The sequence below is a fragment of the Thamnophis sirtalis genome, unplaced genomic scaffold, assembly GCF_051295495.1.
Source record: "Thamnophis sirtalis isolate CommonGarterSnake01/CBP01778 unplaced genomic scaffold, rThaSir2_p1.2 scaffold_2, whole genome shotgun sequence".
Classification (NCBI taxonomy): Eukaryota; Metazoa; Chordata; class Lepidosauria; order Squamata; family Natricidae; genus Thamnophis; species Thamnophis sirtalis.
In genome coordinates, this window is record NW_028261382.1 from 166,610,343 (window position 1) to 166,629,157 (window position 18,815).

The 18,815-nt window shown below is 40.0% G+C and overlaps 1 protein-coding gene across 3 annotated transcripts in view; it reads right to left on the minus strand.

The window, feature by feature from the left end:
* Positions 1 to 5,695: 5,695 nt before the first annotated feature.
* Positions 5,696 to 18,815, minus strand: part of CDKAL1 (CDKAL1 threonylcarbamoyladenosine tRNA methylthiotransferase) — a 325,960-nt gene continuing 312,840 nt past the window's right edge. For all 3 annotated transcript variants that reach the window (XM_087707390.1, XM_087707388.1, XM_087707389.1), the window contains one exon: positions 5,696 to 6,189. In XM_087707390.1, the coding sequence (XP_087563516.1) occupies positions 5,998 to 6,189 (192 nt within the window). In that variant the 3' untranslated portion in view covers positions 5,696 to 5,997. The remainder of the gene's footprint in view (positions 6,190 to 18,815) is intronic.

Genomic DNA, 18,815 nt, shown 5'->3' on the forward strand with positions numbered 1-18,815 from the left:
CACACAGCACTGGCATGCATAAGAATATGATGTAAACTTGTTTTCTAAAAGGCATCTTTGGTTTGCGTTAAAACAACTTCAACACACGCAATGTTCTGATTGCACCACAAATGCAGTAGTCATCCTTACCTTTCACAGAGGCACTGAGTTTTATAAATATGAGCATGATAGTGTAGAATAATCATATCCAAGGACCAGTGGTGGGTTTCAAAATTTTTTGGAACCTCTTCTGTAGGTGTGGCCTGCTTTCCGGGTCCACTGGTGGAACCTCTTCTAACCGGTTCGGTTTATTTGACGAACCGGTTCTACCGAATAGGTGCGAACTGGTAGGAACCCACCTCTGGCGTACACTCACCTTTCCAGTTCTTTTCAACAAGGGCTGGAGAAACTCTTTGCACCACAACATAGATTTGGGCTGTTGATGTATCTAGCAAAAATCTTTTTTTAAAAAAAAGTGCAAATAATTACAAACAACATTAATCTCCATATAGGCCGTACAAGGAAGTGATATGCAAAAGTGCAATATTATGAAAGTAGGTTCGAGCACACTGATGTAGCACCTCACTCTTTTGACCTACGGCGATTTCTTAGATGTGAACTCAGGTTTTTATGGGCAGGACAATGATGAAAAAGCAATGCAGATGATACAGAAAACTACAGAGCAGAAAAGGGCTCCACTGGATGCTATGTGAGTTGCTGAGCCATTCAAACACCTCTAATAAAAAAGCATTTAGTAAAAAAATGACCAGTAAATGGTTTTTGTGTGTTATGCTTCCCTGCCTCTCCATTTGGGTACTTACACTATATTTCCACAACGTGAGGGATTTCAAAGGAGTACAACATTCAGATGTATTTCTGTTAAGCGCAGGTTTTCCCACAATGGAATCCCACAATGAAAAATGAATTTTATACCCCTGAGAATGTAAATGCTTGGTATGAGATAGAATTAGGGTGGGGATGATTTGAGCAGATGGAACAAATATTTCTTTTCAGAAATTATTTGTACACTAATATTCTTTCTTTCCAAATAAATAACTCATGATGTTTTTTATAGGCTGAGGGAATATCCCAATTCAATCATCTTGGTTTGGTTTATATTCACGACTATTAAATGATGTTTCACAGACATTTTTTAAAAATCCAATTCTTTTTACCCAAAGAACTATAAGTATTGTCTTTCATATTCTTTAACAAAATTTCAATGCTTCTAATAAAACAAAAAGTCTTATTATTTACCTCTATACATTTGAAATTAACATAACAATTTGGTTTTTAGAATTCGATTCTCCCATAACCTCTTGGGTAAAGTGGTTTATATAACTTAACATTTTATATTCCTTTATTTAGACAAAAATAGTTTTATAACACTAGAATCAGTTTAACTTATTTTAAAGAATTTAACTTGTTTGACTAGAACAGAACAGAGTTGGAAGGGACCTTGGAGGTCCTCTAGTCCAACCTTCTGTTCAGGCAGGAAACCCTATATCATTTCAGACAAATGATTCTCCAATCTCTTCTTAAAAACCTCCAGCGTTGGAACACCCACAACTTCTGGTGGCAAGTGGTTCCACTGGTCAATTGTTCTGTCAGGAAATTTCTCCTTTATTTAGTCTGGATTTCATCAAAGGGAGACCACTTTTTAGTTCTTTCTTTTTGCAGTTTCGCAGGACAACATAATACAACACATTTTATTGTCATCTGCTCAGAACATTCTAGCTATGCGCTTGAGAACATAAAGGTTAGTGATCAGCTGATGTATATGAAACAGGAACTTGGAAATTATGTTCTACATATTATTTCAAGAAAGGAACTATTTTTTTCTTCTTTCATTTCACTTTTCAGGCAAATAAATTTTGCAAGATGAAATATTTCAGTTCTGAAAAGCCTGAGAGCCTGTTATGGAAAGAGATAGAATGTCACAATATAAGCAATTAACATTCTTTATTGCCTTTTTTTCACATGCAGGATAAAAAATGCATTGCAGCCTCTTAATACAGGGGTTGTTAGGAGTATTTGTATTAATATAGGATTAATATAGTAGTTGTAGATCCACCACTACTAGTAGCCTGCTAATCTCCAAGACTCATGCAGAGTCTGGTTGTCCACAGCAATTCCTTTTTAAAAAAGAAAGAAAACTGGTGCTGCTTTGTGCCAAACAATTCCACATTGCGGTTCTCTTCATTTTAGTATACTCATTTTTCACTCAGCTTGAGATGAGCTTCCCATAACTGAAATAGAGGAAAGGAACAGGATGCCTACCAAAATCAATGGTTGATCTGCTTCCCTTGTCCAAGACCAGAGGTGGTAGTCTGCCAGTTCGTCCCGGTTCGGGTGAACCAGTAGCGCTGGCGGCAGGATGCTCCACCCACCCGTCCAGACATCATCATGGACGCTCTACGCTCCCAGTTCCGAACCGGTAGTGAAGAGGAAACCATTACTGTCCACGACTGTCTGCACCCATGCCACTGACTGCATCAGGAGATGCAAGATGACACAGCCACCTTTTCCAGCCTCTCCAAGAACTATGGATTTTGTTGTTCAGTTACAAGAGAAGCAATATTCTTTCTAAAACATTTTACTTGCTCTGTAGCAGCAAGTTTTATATACTTCTTGGTTCATCAAGTCTGGTGGCTCAGCAATCAGCCTTTGACCCAGATGTTGCTGATAGAAGAATGCAGCAAAGACCAACTGGGGTTTTTCTTTTTGGTTTTCTGTTTTGTAAGCCGACAAAGAGGGTTTTTTTAAAAAAAAAGATGATTAGCTTAGGCAAATAGTTAAGAAAAAGAAAGAAAAGCTAGATGCATTATTTTGAAAATAGATTGCTAAAAGAAATCTTGTTTTAATATTGTACCAGAACAGGCCAAGAAGTTGGGCTCCCAGGAATTCCTCTTGCTGTAGTTTATTTGTAAAACAGCAGTTCACCTGTGTTTGGATGCATTTTAATATCGGCCACTGGACTTTAATGGTTATGAAATGTAATATTAATCAGTAATGGATATTTGTGAACAAGCAGTGATTACAAAGCAACTTTCTAGTTCAGGATATATGATCAAAGAATTATAGCAAAACCTACTGGTGATCTTGCAATAATATGGCTGCCTTCAGAGGTGGGTTGCTCCCGGTTCGGCCCGGATCGGGCAAACTGGTAGTAGCAGCGGTGAGAGGTTCCGCCCATCCACCTGGATGCTTCTGCGCATGTACAGAAGTGGCACACGCACATGGGAGCGCGCCCAAACCGGTAGTAAAAAAATTGGCAACCCATGACTGGCTGCCTTCCAAAAAGGATTCTGGGGATGATTTATTATCCACTACCGTGGAAATCTCATATGAACTTCCAGTTGGCCCGCTGGGCCTGTTTTTTCCCCCTCCCCATGCTCTGGAGGCTTTCCTAAAGCCTGGGGATGGCGAAAACTGCCTCCCCCAGTAATACAGAAGGCCGAAAATCAGCTGGCTGGTACGCGCATGCACGCCGTAGCTGACGGCTTGCATAGCAGCAAATATGGCTCGATGTGCCACCTGTGGCATGCGTGTCATAGGTTTGCCATCACGGTCTTAGGGCAACTCATGTTTTCCACCTGAGCTTCCTCTGTCTAGCACCAACATCTATTCTTGTGGAAAATATCCTAGGGGCATACGTACTTGGTGTGATTATGTGTTTTAATCCTTGTATGCCACTCAGAGTCACTGTTGTGAAATGGGAGACCATATATATTATTTAAATATAAACAAATCAGAGATGCACATTCCAAGTGAAATATACGTATATGTGTGTTATACATTTTCAGAAATAGTGTTTATAACTATTACAACTCTTAAAACCTATTTGGTGCAGCTCTCTTTGCCTACAAGTCCATTTTAATTTGAGCTACTAGAATCTGTTGTATTAACTGGGTGCATATGAGAATTATGTTATCTTAGCATGCCAGACGATATCCTATTCGCCAATGTAAGGGATGGTCTGTTGGTCTTGGTGGCATCTCAAATTGACACACATAACACTCTTTTATTATATAAGTCAAGCTAATTTTTTTTTTTTAAAAAAAGGCAGCACCCCATACTAGGAACATCATGCGTGTGGGCAGTCCATGCTGCTTTCCCACATGTATTCTGATTTGAAGGAATCCGTAGCTTTTGAAGTTGCCAGCCCTATACATGGGATATGAGAAATTCTATTTTCACTCATACCACAGTGAGAGATTAGCAGCTTGAAATCACTTTGACAGTTTGTTACTCTATTGCATACTGCAGGGAATTTTAATTCCAACCTGTGAAATTGTAATTGCTTCTCAAACAGGACAGAGGGATTCTGGGTAATGGCTCCATCTAAGCTCAATATCAGAATTGCCAGTTGCTGCCACTTTAAATATCACTTGCTGTAATTCAAATATAACCGGCTTTCCATCTAGGAATTTGGACTGGGATGGAAACAAACAGGAACTATCAGATGTCCTGAAATCTATTGGCCGAAATGTGACAGAGGTGGCCGAGCTCAAAAAGTACACAACTCACAGATTGTTATAAACAATACTCAATCTAAATTAATCTTAAAAGTATGACTTTAAATGCCTTTAACTGAGTACGTAAAATATCAATAAAAATGGATTAGGTAATTTCAAAGCAGAATAATAAGATTTTATTATTTACATTTAAAGGGCAAATTAATTTGGGACTTTTATTCTTTTCTACGGGCCTCTTTTAAGGTCACGGAGGATATTTTAAAAATATTTTCTGTAACTCTAGATAATTTGGTATGGAATGTATTGGTACATAATCTCACAAAAACAAAGAATAGACTAAATAAACTGAGTTAGAATTACTAGCTCCTCATTACTGTCTCTAAGTGAACCTCTTCTCGAGTTTAGGCTAGGAATGATCTCACGCTAGTTGAATTTCCTAGAGAGAATAGTTTTAAGATTTCCATCCTCCCCACTTGTCTGCTCTGACTTACTGCCAAGTGTTCTGAAGGGCCGTGAGACCACAAAATAATCCCAGCAGGTAAGTAAAAGCAGATGCTCTGGCTCCTGTCCTGAAAATACTCTATGGTTGTTGGCTTCCTCAAAGGCCCAATTCCTATAAACCTCCTGGGACCATAAAGTCTGCTCAATATAGAACTCAGAACCTCTTGCAAAAACTGGGCCTTTCACTTCATTAGCGGTGGATTACAACTTTAGAATATCTGAAGCGGGCTACCAAAATGGGGAGAAGTCCTGAGATGTCTGTCGATATGATGAGCTGCTCTATATTCTTTGAATCAATGCTTTGAAACTTTTCAAATGTGTTGGACCATAGAAGATGACAACATTACTCCTCTGTGGCTATAGGAGGAAGAGAGAAATTTATCTTATGGCAAGGAAGCCTTCCACTGCAATGAATTCAGAAAGCTTGATTGCTTGGGAATGTGTATAAACTGGAGTAAATGGAATTGATTACATTTCTGCTTAGGGAAGCTTATATGAATCGACAATGCATTGATCATAGAAGATGAAGAACACTCAATGTGAAAAGCAAAACACTAAAGTCTTTAAATATCGAGTCATCTACTTTGTCTCTCTGTGTTTCTAAATACCAATCGGACAACAGTTTTGCTGTTGGTTTGGATCATGGATGTCCTATGATTATAAAGATATGTATAAATTTAGTGACCTGACAATTTTGAACTGATTATTTTCATGACTGAACAAAGAGTGACTCAAGGTGCTTTAACGGTCGTTTTTAATAAGGCTTCAGGTGAACACAATAACAAGGAATTAGCTGTTATTTAAGAAATATAGTTGTAACTGTCTAAAAACCTTCATTTGTGTGCTTATGAAAATGGAGCTATTTTATGAAAAATTGAGATGTTGAAATCTTGATTTAAAAAAAAAAAAGAAGACAAAGAATTTCTACCAGTTCAGGAAAGCTTTATACAGATTCTGATGATCAAACATTAGATTCTGAAGTTCTCAACAGTCAAGCTGTTTTCTGCTGATGGAATAACCATTCAGCACAGTTTTCTATTTAAATGTCTCCATAGTAAAAGGCAATAAGAACTGCTAGAAGAGCCACACTTAGTGACAGCATCTTCAGCAGTTTTCCCTCGTGTTGCCAAGGCAACTGCATCACCATCCTGTGGCTCAATTGTACGATTTGCCGCTCAACAGATGGACGGGCTTTTGATTCTGAGTCATTCTCCAGTGCATGTCTGAACTCCTGTGGAGAAATGCAGAAATTAAATTGAGAATAACTGCAGAGAACATTTGGCATATATATCAAGCACAAAGGATATTTTACATTAAGTCTGAATAAGCTAATCCTTCTTTCATCTTACTCTAAGTGGAAAAACTTGGTTAATCTCTTCAAAGACATCAACTGCTAAAACAATACAGCTATCACCAGCTAGAGGACTAAAATCCCACTGTTTTCAATTATGTTCATTCACTTGTTTTTAGTGTCATTACAAGACCAAGTCAACGTTAAAGGGAATCAGTAGCGTTGTTGTCATTTACACCGTTCAGCAGAACCAAGTCTGATCATTATTTCTGTCCCACAGTATGTCAGCTCAGCACGTCCCAATATTCCCTTTACCGTCCTTTCCTCCTCTCTCTCTCTCAGGAGGCAGCCTCACTGAAACATTCATTTTATTGATTGGATTGAGAACAACGTGATGATCATGTATATTTATTCGCCATGTATGAATATGGAGCATATACATTTGGGAAGCCAAGAGTGGATGCAATTTCCTAGTACCTGAATTTTAAAAGTATGCCACTGGATACCTGTGTATATTTTCAGAAGAAAAGTGATGCGCACCAGGTGCTCAAAATGCACCACTGCTTCATCTGATACAGACCTGAGCTTTGATAATATTTAGCAGCCAATCCTTCCTGGTTAAATTTCACTCCTTCTCTTACTGGCTTGACCAGACTATAAAAGTGAGATATGAGCTTTTTACAGTCTCAATCTGGTTTATATTTCCTTTACTTAGCAATAGCAATAGCAGTAGACTTATATACTGCTTCATAGGGCTTTCAGCCCTCTCTAAGCGGTTTACAGAGAGTCAGCATATTGCCCCCAACAATCCGGGTCCTCATTTTACCCACCTCGGAAGGATGGAAGGCTGAGTCAACCCTGAGCCGGTGAGATTTGAACTGCTGAACTGCTAATCTAGCAGTAGCCTGCAGTGCTGCATTTAACCACTGCGCCACCTCGGCTCTTTTACTTTGATCTACTTTGTGGATCAATCCGATTTTCCTATGATGCCCAAACATTTAGTCGCCCTTCAATGCTTATGTTGTTTCTCAATCCTTCCTTGGATGGATTTCTTTTACTTAATCTGACCCCTTTGCAGCCTTAGCTAACTACATGATTTTGCTTTCTGTATCCCAGCTAAGGTACTTTATGTGATTTCTAATGAGTGCACAACTCAATATCAGGCTCAGGTTCTGCAGATATTCTCCTTATCTCTTGAACAGCCCAAAGAAGGTTAACTGTCCTTTCATCTACTTTAGAGGTTATTTTGTTTCTCCAATTAAGAGTTTTCCTGAACGAAATAATACATCTCATTTATCATTTCTAGCAGGGGGAATTGGTAGGGTGTTGCAGGCACAGTGGCATCACACCAGATCTCTACCAGACTCTTGAAAATAAGTCAAGTATCAAGATTCCATTAAGCAAGGACAATTAAAGAGCAATAGCAGATCTAGCTTAAACAGGATACAAGAAGGCTGCCAAAGGAAAGTGGATAGTGCAAAGGTATTTTTCTTTGACAGCAGCAGCATTGGCAGCATTGCTACATGACCAGCCGCAATTGTAGCTCACAGGTTATGCTTTTCTACTGCTTTCTACTGCAAGTGATCGTGGGTGCACCTCGGTTCACCCACGTAACACCTATCCTCCGCGAGCTGCACTGGCTGCCTATTGGTCTTCGGATACACTTCAAGGCGCTAGTCGTCACTTATAAAGCCCTTCATGGTATTGGACCTGGGTACTTGAGTGACTGCCTGCTGCCAATTACCTCCAATAGAGCGATCAGATCCCACAGATTAGGCCTCCTCCGAATTCCATCCGCCAGCCAATGCCGACTGGCGACTACCCGGAGGAGAGCCTTCTCTGTGGCTGCTCCGACCCTCTGGAACGAGCTCCCCGTGGAGATTCGAACCCTCACCACCCTCCAGGCCTTCCACAAAGCTCTTAAAACCTGGCTATTCCGACAGGCCTGGGGCTAAAGAGCTTTTGCCCCCCCCCCTCGAATGGTATGGTTGTTGTGTGCTTTTAAATTGTGTTTTGTTCTGTTCGTCTTTTTTATCCCTTATCTGTACCCCCTTCCCTGACTTGGATTGTGAGCCGCCCTGAGTCCCCTTCGGGGAAAAGGGCGGCATATAAATGCAATAAATTCAATTCAATTCAATTTCCCCCACCTGTCACAGGCCACATTCAAATTCAGAATGTGGATTGTCAGTCTTAACAAGCATTGATTCACCTGAGGAGGCTGATCAACCACAGGAATCTGCTGATCAGCTAGAGCGGTCGGATGAGGAAGCATGACCCGCAAGCTCCAGGTCTCAATGCACGCAGTGGTCAGCAGAGCAACGCTATTCAATATGGCTCCTCACTAGACAAAGGGCAAGGCCTATAACTGCAGCCAGCTGTTTGCAGAAAAAGTTTATGTGGCTCTTCTGCCCTAAGGCTTTGTTGGAAACCACCCTTCGAAATTCCAGCTCATGACTCTTGTTCCTGTTTTTCCTTGCTCTTGAAACATTGACTATTGAACCACCTGAACTTGGCTCTTTGACTCCTAGAGTGAATTTGGAGTATTCTGTTTCTAGTTCTATCTCAAATGGACTTATTCAGGCAAGCACTCTTTGCACAGACTTTGGTTTACAATTTTGTCCACTGTTATTTGCTTAGTCGTAGTTAAATACTTCCATTCCTTGGCAACTGCATACATGAGCCTGCAACCTGAGACAGAACAGCACCCACTATGACAGGCAAGGACAGCAACGTAGCAGTTGTGTAGCATAAACAGAAGACAAAGTGCAGTACCCTACCTAGACTCTGGCCCTAGCGGAGTGGTGCATGCCTTGCTGAACAGGCCATGAGTAGTGGCGCAATCCCCTTCATGCGGGGATACCCTTGAAAAGGGTCTGGAATTACAACTGGGGCAAGATGTGAAGGACAGGAGGCTAACTAGCACAAATCGTATCGATTGCAAAATGCTGAACTGAGAGATCTGCTATGCCTACCATTTATTTACATGGAACAATTTAACATAGCGGCACTGACCATTAAAAAGTAAAAAAGGTAAGAAATTGTCTCTCTTTCTATGAAACTGTTCTTTACTGAGATTAACCAGAAAGGCGTTCTGAAGATGCCCCTCTTATGACAAACCTGGCTGTCTTGTGTGTGTGTGTGTGTATGTGTGTGTGTGTGTGTGTATGTGTGTGGGATTTATCTTGCATGGGTCCCAGCCGGTGGTGGGTTCCTACCGGTTCGGACCAGTTGCGCTAAATCGGTAATGGTTTGGCAGCCTGGGATCACTGGAACAGGCAGTGACCCAGACCTGCCATACCCCCGAACCGATTCTCCAGGCGGCGCCATTGGCACCACCATTTTGTTTTTTGCTTCTGCGCAGGCACAGAACAATTTTTATTGTACTGCGCATGCACACGCATCAAGAACGCATGCGCGGTGTTGGCCACAAGCGAACCGGCAGTAGTGACTGCCAGAACCCACCCTTTCTCCCAGCTATGGCATACCTGCTCCAATGAGGTGCAATGGTCTATCCCTCCTCCCCTCCTCAGTATTTAGGAAAACAGCAAAAGCCATCTCTTTTGTCAAGATTTTAAACTGGAAGTTATGCTAATGATACTGATTCTGTACTGGCTTTTGCTCCGTTTTTTCATTGCTGTAAGATGCATTAAATGTTTATAACAAGAAAGATTGGGTACATTCAGTAATAATGATAATAATAATAATAATAAAACTAGAGTGAAACCACAGAAGAGAATTCTGACCACCTGGTCATAATGGCCCCTTGTCCTTCCAGCTGAATGGCAGTTATGCCCCAGGCTTTTCCCTTAATAATCTGTAACAACTAATCTAACACAGCAAGCAATCTCCATATCCATTTCTAGCTATCTTGGAACAGTATTAGTAGAAAACTAAAAGATCATCCATGAATGTGCCTGCACCAAGAAGGAAACACAACCTCAAGCAAAATGACTCAACTCACAAGGAAGGACCACTAAAAAGTGTTTGGCTAAAGAATGGCAAGCTTAATTAGGAAGGACATAAACTGAATTCCCTGGAGTTTTGAGACAAGAATCTTGAAGAAAAAAAACCAGAGAAAAGAATGGAGAAGGAAGCAGAAAGGTTCCTATAATGTGGCCTATTAAATCAGTACAAAAAATGAGGAAGAACATAGGTTCATGGCCTCTGCTATCTATACAATGATTGACAACAGAAAAAAAAAAAAAGATGGATTTGAATTCTTAGTATAGGGAGGCAAATATGATTTAACAGGCATAACAGAAACCTGTGACTCCTGTAAGTGGAATATAGAATCCGAAGGATTTAAACAGGAACAACAGAAAACAAGGAGTTTGAGTGAAGCGTCACTTCCACAACAAAGAAGTGATTGGTTAGTGTTGTCCTCTTCCTCCTGTATTAACTCTGATTTTTTAAAACTTTGTTTGCTGCTTTTTAAATTAAGAACCTCGGATAGGGAGCTTGAAAAAATTTCTGTGTGAGAATCTGAGGAGCTGCTGTCATCAGAATAAAACATTGTGGGATGGATCTTAGTCATTCAGTCATAAGATGTGAGTCTTTTAATTGTGAGTTTAGGACTTTGGGTTGATTAACTGAACGGGAATTCGATTTTGGATTTCTGGCATCCAGAATTTTGATACCCTTAATCTTTCCTGAATGGTGATAATCTGAGTAAAGGATTATAGTTTTGCCAACACACACACACACACACACATACACACACAGAGGGTTCACTGACAAATGCGCGCTGACAAAACCGCGCCGACAAAACCGCGCTGACAAAACCGCGACGTCAAAATCACGCCCACAAAAGCGTGCCGACAAAAGCGCGCCATCAACAAACAACATAGTGGGACGCTAAAACAACATTATAACCCTAACCCTAATCGCGCTTTTGTGGGCGTGGTTTTGTCGTCGTGGTTTTGTGGGCGCGCTTTTGTCGGCGCAGTTTTGTTGGGTGCGCATTTGTCGGGTCACGCACACAGAGATATAGCAGCCTGTATTATTAGACTCGGGTGGGTTGCTGTTGGCATTACTGCCGGTTTGTTGTGCGCAAAATTTTTTGCATGCACAGACCGAAAATCAAGATGGCACTGCCGTGTGAGAATCGGTTTAGGGGCGGGGCAGGCCTGGGTCGCTGCCGGATCCAGTGACTAGGCCGCCAAACCACTACTGGTTTGTCCGAACCGGTCTAAACCAATAGGAACCCACCATTGGTTAGACTTTAGAAAAAGAAGTCCGTTATATTAGAACATTAGCTGAGCCGTTACAGTTATTTGCAGAAGATCTCCTAGAAATCTGGCTCAAGTGCCTGTTCCCCCAAATTCCAATTTTCCTCAAAATAAAGTTGCAGCAACCACAACCAATTTTAGGTTGAGACCAAGCAGGCACTGGCCTAGGATGCCAAAACTTATGGGGTGCCAACACTGTCCCTCTTTCCAAAGCATTATAAAAATGCAAATCTTTGCATTGGCAAGTGATGGTGCCATCATTCAGTGTGGTTTTGTAGTGCCATATACTCTTAAACTGATACTGGCAGTAATGATCAAGTTTCAATTACGTGTTCTCTGAGATGATATCAAACATGCTGGATGCAGCCCTGACATCTGTTTGCATCAATCTCTTCCTGCACTGAGCTTTTGAGAGAAACCACTCAACCCCCCAGCATCTCTAGAACTCTGCTTAGCATAGGATTTGGTAAGAAAACTAGTAATTAAAGTCAGTGATGGAAGTTGGGTAGGAGAGAGAGGTGAGCAGAAACAAATCCTTTAAAAATCTCTAGAGCAGGGGTGTCAAATTCATGTTGTCATGGCATCGTCATGTGATGTATAATGACTTTTTTCCCTTTGCTAAACTGGGCGTGGGAGTGGCTAGCGCGTGATGTATTTGGCCTAAGGGCCGTGAGTTTGACAGCCCTGATCTAGAGTAACCATGAGTGATGATGCAAAGATTAACTATGGTGTCAGGAACTCAGAGAACCTATGGAAAATTACTTTAAAATGTGGGGAGAAAAGGAAATCTAATACAGTACATAGTCCAAGGAAATAAACAGGTTCATATCTATATCTACCAGTCAGAAGAATGTATTGGAGTTCATCATACAATATTACTTAAATAGATGGTTATTTCTGTGTCATGATAGTGAGAGTAATTAAAATAAATTGCCTAATGAATCTTGAAAAATTAATAACTGGTTACAAGTATTCCATTCCCAGAGTCAAAGCTAATTAACCTTTATATGAAGAAATAAACTGGAAACTACAGAGTATCAGTTATTAAACATTTTGCTAATCTGCAACAAAAGCTATTTCATAATATATTTCATTTGGTAGACTGATTAAATTTGGAAGAAAAGCTTGTACATAGCAGTATTCACTTGTGGTATCAGTTATTTCCTTGGATGTCTATTTTTTAAAAAAAATTAAATTCTTTTATCAATTTACAGTACAGTCTAGATTAAGTGAATGCATTTGAGTCCCTAAACTAACATTTCATAATTTCACAAGAACAAGCGTTCCATTTAGACTGCAATGAAATACACATTAACAAGAAAAATCCAGTAGACTTATTTTTAAAATATATGTACCTCATTTTGAAAAGACATGTATAGAGTTTCAGTATTAGTCTGACACTTAATATAATAAATCTTACTCTTTTGACTATGAATTTTATTGTTATGTCAAAACATCATCGATTGATTAGAAAATCAAATTTCACAATATCTTGATTTGATAAAAAGCACCACTGGGTATTCTCCAAAGCATTATTAAAGAACAACAAAAATGTATGTCTGAGGGGGAAAAAAACCTGTATAGGTCTGGGAAAATATGAATAAGTGCTCAGATTTGTATTAATGTCTGCAAACGATGACTGAGAATTCAATGCATAAAGAATATAGACTGCCTAAGAAAAAGGAATATTAAGATACTGAAGTTACCCTTGTATTTTAGACCAGTGTTTCTCAACCTTGGCCACTTGAAGATGTCCGGACTTCAACTCCCAGAATTCCCCAGCCAGCATTCGCTGGCTGGGGAATTCTGGGAATTGAAGTCCGGACATCTTCAAGTGGCCAAGGTTGAGAAACACTGTTTTAGACCATTATGGACAATTCCTTGGTTCTATAAGGTGCTCAGAAAGAAGCCAGATAAGATTGAACAGCAATTCCTCTGCTTCACCAAGAGAGACTTTCATCTCCTAGACTGGCAGATAATCCCCCCTAGCTGTACTTTTATATGCAGATGTCATGATATTTTCAAGGCTTTAATTGGGCTGTAGAAATGCTTACAAATCTTTGCCTTTTGTTCGGGAAAATATTCAAATATAAATTACAAAACAAACAAACAAACATAAGTCTTTGCGAAAAATGAACTTCTGTAACAAGTAGTGTCACAACTAAGTATGCCTCGTTTTTAATTACGTGGGGGCAGCCTTTCATGACATATATTAGCTCAAGGAAAGAACAATTCAAAGTAGTGAGAGAGACCGAAGAAGCATGGCTGCTAGTAGAAGCCGCCTTATCCTAACTATGCACATAAATAAATTGGCATGGTTAGGCGACATCATGACTTACGACCCTGTCACTTATTTCCTGGTCCCAATTACTGTTGGTAAGTGAGGACTACCTACCTTGATTTCACAAAATAGTGAATTCAGATCAAATTACTAAGATTATACAGAGAGAGAGAGAGAGAGAGAGAGAGAGAGAGAGAGAGAGAGAGAGAGAGAGACAGAGAGACAGAGAGAGACAGAGAGAGAGACAGAGACAGAGACAGAGACAGAGACAGACAGACAGACAGACAGACAAGTAGATACTTGAAAGTATATATTATTGTGTATGAATAAGCGAACCAACAAAAACTACAGCTGAAACTGTCATGGGTTGTTGTAACTCTGTAACACCTACATTGTAGATATTTATGTTTCCTAACACAATTATGAAAATATTAGAACACAGAACTTATTCTGTTATAACATTGTTTCTTCTAGTTTATGTTTCATTTCATTTCATTTATTAGACTTGTATGCCGCCCTATTCCCCGGAGGGACTCAGGGCGGCGAACAGACATATGGGAAAGGGGACAATACAAAAAACGAACGAAACAAGACAGGATACAAAGACAAATTAAAACTACACAACAGTCAACAATTCGAGTGGGGCTGGGAACTCATCAGCCCCAGGCCTGCCGGAACAGCCAGGTCTTAACGGCTTTACGGAAAGCATGAAGGGTGGTGAGGGTCCGAATCTCCACGGGGAGATCGTTCCAAAGGGCTGGAGCAGCCACAGAAAAGGCCCTCCCCCGGGGAGTCGCCAGTCGACATTGGCTGGCTGATGGTATCCGGAGGAGGCCTAATCTGTGGGATCTGATGTTAATTAAAATATAACTCAAGTAATACACAGAACATTTTATTTGCAATATATTGAAAATTTTTAAAAAATCTCTATAAATATTTGGTTAGAAAAATATGGGAATATGAGCAATAGAACCACAAAAATAGCTTCCCCAAGGAATAATAGTAAAAAATTATAGATTTTCAGATGCTAGAGAAATGCATATTGGTGGAGAGTTTATGAAGTGATTGCACTTTTAGGAAAACAAATGGTCTCTCCCACTGATTTATGTTTCTAACGTTTTATTGTTTTTAATGTCTTTTGTGGTTATTTTTTGATTGCTTTGTATTATTTTTAACTTATCGCCCAGAGTCACAATAATGAGATAGTCAGCTATATAAATTTAATAAACAAACAAATAAAATTAATGGAACACCCTAAAACTCTTGATCACTTTGTTGTAGTAGTAACTCTTATCACTAACTTCAGGCCAAAGTATTCTGCACCAATTATAACTCTAAGATAGTCTTCAAAGGCAGCCCTATGTCAAGTGCAATGCAGATTGCAAACTCAAGGGCTTTAATAATTAAAGAGTTGCCCAAAGTTTCCCATTCCAAGCAAGGCTACAACTGGCTCGCCAGCTGAAGTTGAGCAGAGGCTCATCTGATTCCTTGAACATGGTCTCCACTATTGCTCTAGTAGCAGAATTCAGAAAAACCTCCAAACGGACCAGATACTTCAGAGGAAGTGCTAGTATTAATCTAAGAGACAACGAAGACCCACATAGTCTTTTGTGTAAACAACATTTCTATCTTACTGGGTTTAAGCTTTATTTTTTTCTCCCACTCCTTTTCCCCCCATAGCTTCCAAACACCAGGTCAGGATCTTTACTGCATCTCTGATTGCCAATTACCTCCACCAGACCGATTAGATCGCACAGAGCAGGCCTCCTCCAAATTCCATCCGCTGGCCAGTGTCGACTGGCGACTACCCGGAGGAGAGCCTTCTCTGTGGCTGCTCCGACCCTCTGGAACGAACTCCCCGTGGAGATTCGAACCCTCACCACCCTCCAGGCCTTCCACAAAGCCCTTAAAACCTGGCTGTTCCGACAGGCCTGGGGCTAAAGAACCGTTGCCCCTATCTCGAATGGTATGATTGTTGCGCTTTTAAATTATGTATTGTTTTGTGTTGTTGTCAAATTGTTTGTATCCCCCCTTCCCTTGTTTTGAGTTGTGAGCCGCCCTGAGTCCCCCTCGGGGGAAAAGGGCGGCATACAAATGAAATAAACATAACAAACAAACATAACATACACGTAGAGCACTTGGGTATCATCAGCATTTGATGATACTTCACCCCAAACTAATGATAACCTCTAACAGTGGCTTCAAAGGATAGTGGGCAAACAGCTAAATCCTGAAGCACCCCATACAGGAATGGCCACCAACTCAAGCTCTCCTTCTCCTAAAGTTTGACCATGGGCGCCAAACTTGTGGGATCATGTTGCTGTCACATGACTTTTTGCAACATTTTTTTCCCTTTGTGGAGCTGCATGTGATACATCCGTGGGCCACCAGTTTGACATCCTCGTCCTAAAGAATTCCAATCAGGAACTACTGTAAAACAGTAATGCTAACTCCCAATCCTCATAGGAGGTCCAGAAATGCACCCAATTGATCTTAGTGGTGAACCTCCTTTTAAAAAGGAACAATGTGATTGGAACTAGAGAAGCTTTTTCATGAGTAGACACACCACTGCCTCTTTCCAGGGGACCTATCATGATGCCCTCCCAAGATGGCATTTACCAACTTTTGAATCCAATCAGTTACATCTCTCCTTGCTGCACAAAAGAGCCAGGAATGGCATGGCTCCATCCCCAGATGGCCAAGCTCATGCTGCAGAAAATCTTTTCCTCTTCTTCAGAATTCACAGACATGCCATCATAAGAGGTCATACCAATCACATCATTGGACTCTGCTCATGTAGAGTCTAAACCCAAGTGAGAGTAATTTTATCAGAAAAAAAACCCTATGAATAAAATCTTAAAGCTAAACTTGTTTGATGTGCTAATTGCATCATCAATGTGCTAATTGCATCATCATAAGAATGCTCCAGCACGTTTTAGCAATGTATTACCCTACATTTCCTATGTCCACTATAAAAGCATATGAATATTAACATTATAACAGTTGGCGTCTATATTGATTTGATGCAACATTTTGCATATTTTTTTCCCACTCAGAACGTACTTTCAAATTTGCATCCTGAATTGTTTTAAAATTATAACTAATGCTTAAAACTGAAGGCATCTTAAGGCTCATTCTTAATGGAACTTTTAGATTTAATGGGACATGACAGTCTGACATGAAGTCTTTAAAAAGTCCCATAATGATGGTATTTTAATTATTAATCTTTTTTTTTTACAATGCAGCCGGGAACATACATTTTTCCTTAGAAAGAAACAACTGAAAAGAGAACAGAAATGCCTCATAAATTTAATGATCACTCGTTAGAAAGAACAAACTCATAGAAAAAGAAATATGCGAAACAAGTTAAAAAAGGGGTTTGTTAATCAAATATGGGAAATGGATTATTTTTGAGGAGGGAGGGGAAATTCCCAAAGACAAGGAAACTCCCCAGCCACAAGGCAAGGCAGTGGCAATGGTCTTTCAACTTGTTTTGGCAATAACATAGCTGAAGCACAAGGCTATGCTAATAAGGTACATTATAAATTATTAAAACTGCCAGTGTATTGAATGATCAAATGCATTTCAGATTATTTTCTGAATAATTCCGATATGATATGCACCAGTAGTACTAAACTTTTATTCACGTTTACTGTTTCATATGATGCACCTTGCTTAAATTATAGAGATTTGCATGTGTTGGTCACGACCCAATTTTTCACGAATTCTTATCAAGCCATATCTATAAAGCTATATGCATTAGAAAGTGTGGAAACACAAGGTGTGATGCTCAGATTTGCAGAAACCTAAACACTTGTAAAGGAAAAGAGAACAATTAAATAAAAAAAATAGCTTAATAAACCTCTTTTCAGCAACTATACAAACCTGAAACAGATGTGGCTGCTTTAATGAATTGCAGACAGGTGCTGCTTTTGCGATCCCACCCTTCAAAGGATCTTTTCCTCACAGAATTCAAAGCACTGCACAGCTGTTATAAGTACATTATAGAGGGTTGCATACCATGATACTATATAATAATTAGTTCCTTGTCATTTACCGTCAACATCTCTTTTCCTTTTCAGAAACGGTATCATCTAGCAATAAACATAACAAAAGAGATAGCCAATTTCCTTCTCTGAAAAGTAATGGTTTCTTCTCATCTGCCAGCCATCTGGTGAAACAATACATATTTCTTTCATCCATACCGATTCTAGGTATCTCTAATCAGCCAGTCTCCCCACTTCCTCACAATTTTGCCTTGTAAGGTGACCTCAACGACTCCATCTTCTTTTCCTACTGCTCTTCTTTTTTCCTAATTTTCCTTTGACCCACATCACCCTCTCCCCCTTTTTAAAAAAAACAAACCAACAAACAATTATCTGCTCACCAAATGGCTTCACATCCACACCTTGAACCTTTTATTTTACCAGAATAGAACAGAATAACAGAGTTGGAAGGGACCTTGGAGGTCTTCTAGTCCAACCCCCTGCCTAGGCAGGAAACCCTACACCACTGAAGTTGTCCCACTGATTAATTGTTCTAACTGCCAGGGAATTTCTCCTTAGTTCTAAGTTGCTTTTTCTCCTTGATTAGTTTCCACCCATTGCTTCTTGTTCTGCCCTCAGGTGCTTTGGAGAATAGTTTGACTCCCTCTTCTTTGGGGCAGCCCCTGAGATATTGGACCACTGCTACTATCATGTCTCCCCTAGTCCTTCTTTTCATTAAACTAGGCATACCCAGTTCCTGCAACAGTTCTTCATATGTTTTAGCCTCCAGTCCCCTAATCATCTATGTTGCTCTTCTCTGCAATTTTTCTAGACTCCCCACATCTTTTTTACATCGTGGCAACCAAAACTGAACGCAGTATTCCAAGTGTGGCCTTACCAAGGGATAATAAAGTGGTATCTTCCTTATTATCACTTTTCCATCTCTGCATGAGATCATTTCTGCTGGATATAAACTTGCAGTATGACCCATTCAAGAATAAACATATTTTTTTTACATCTTTGACCTCTTATCTTTTCTCAATACTGTTCAATTTCTTTCCAGCTGCTCAC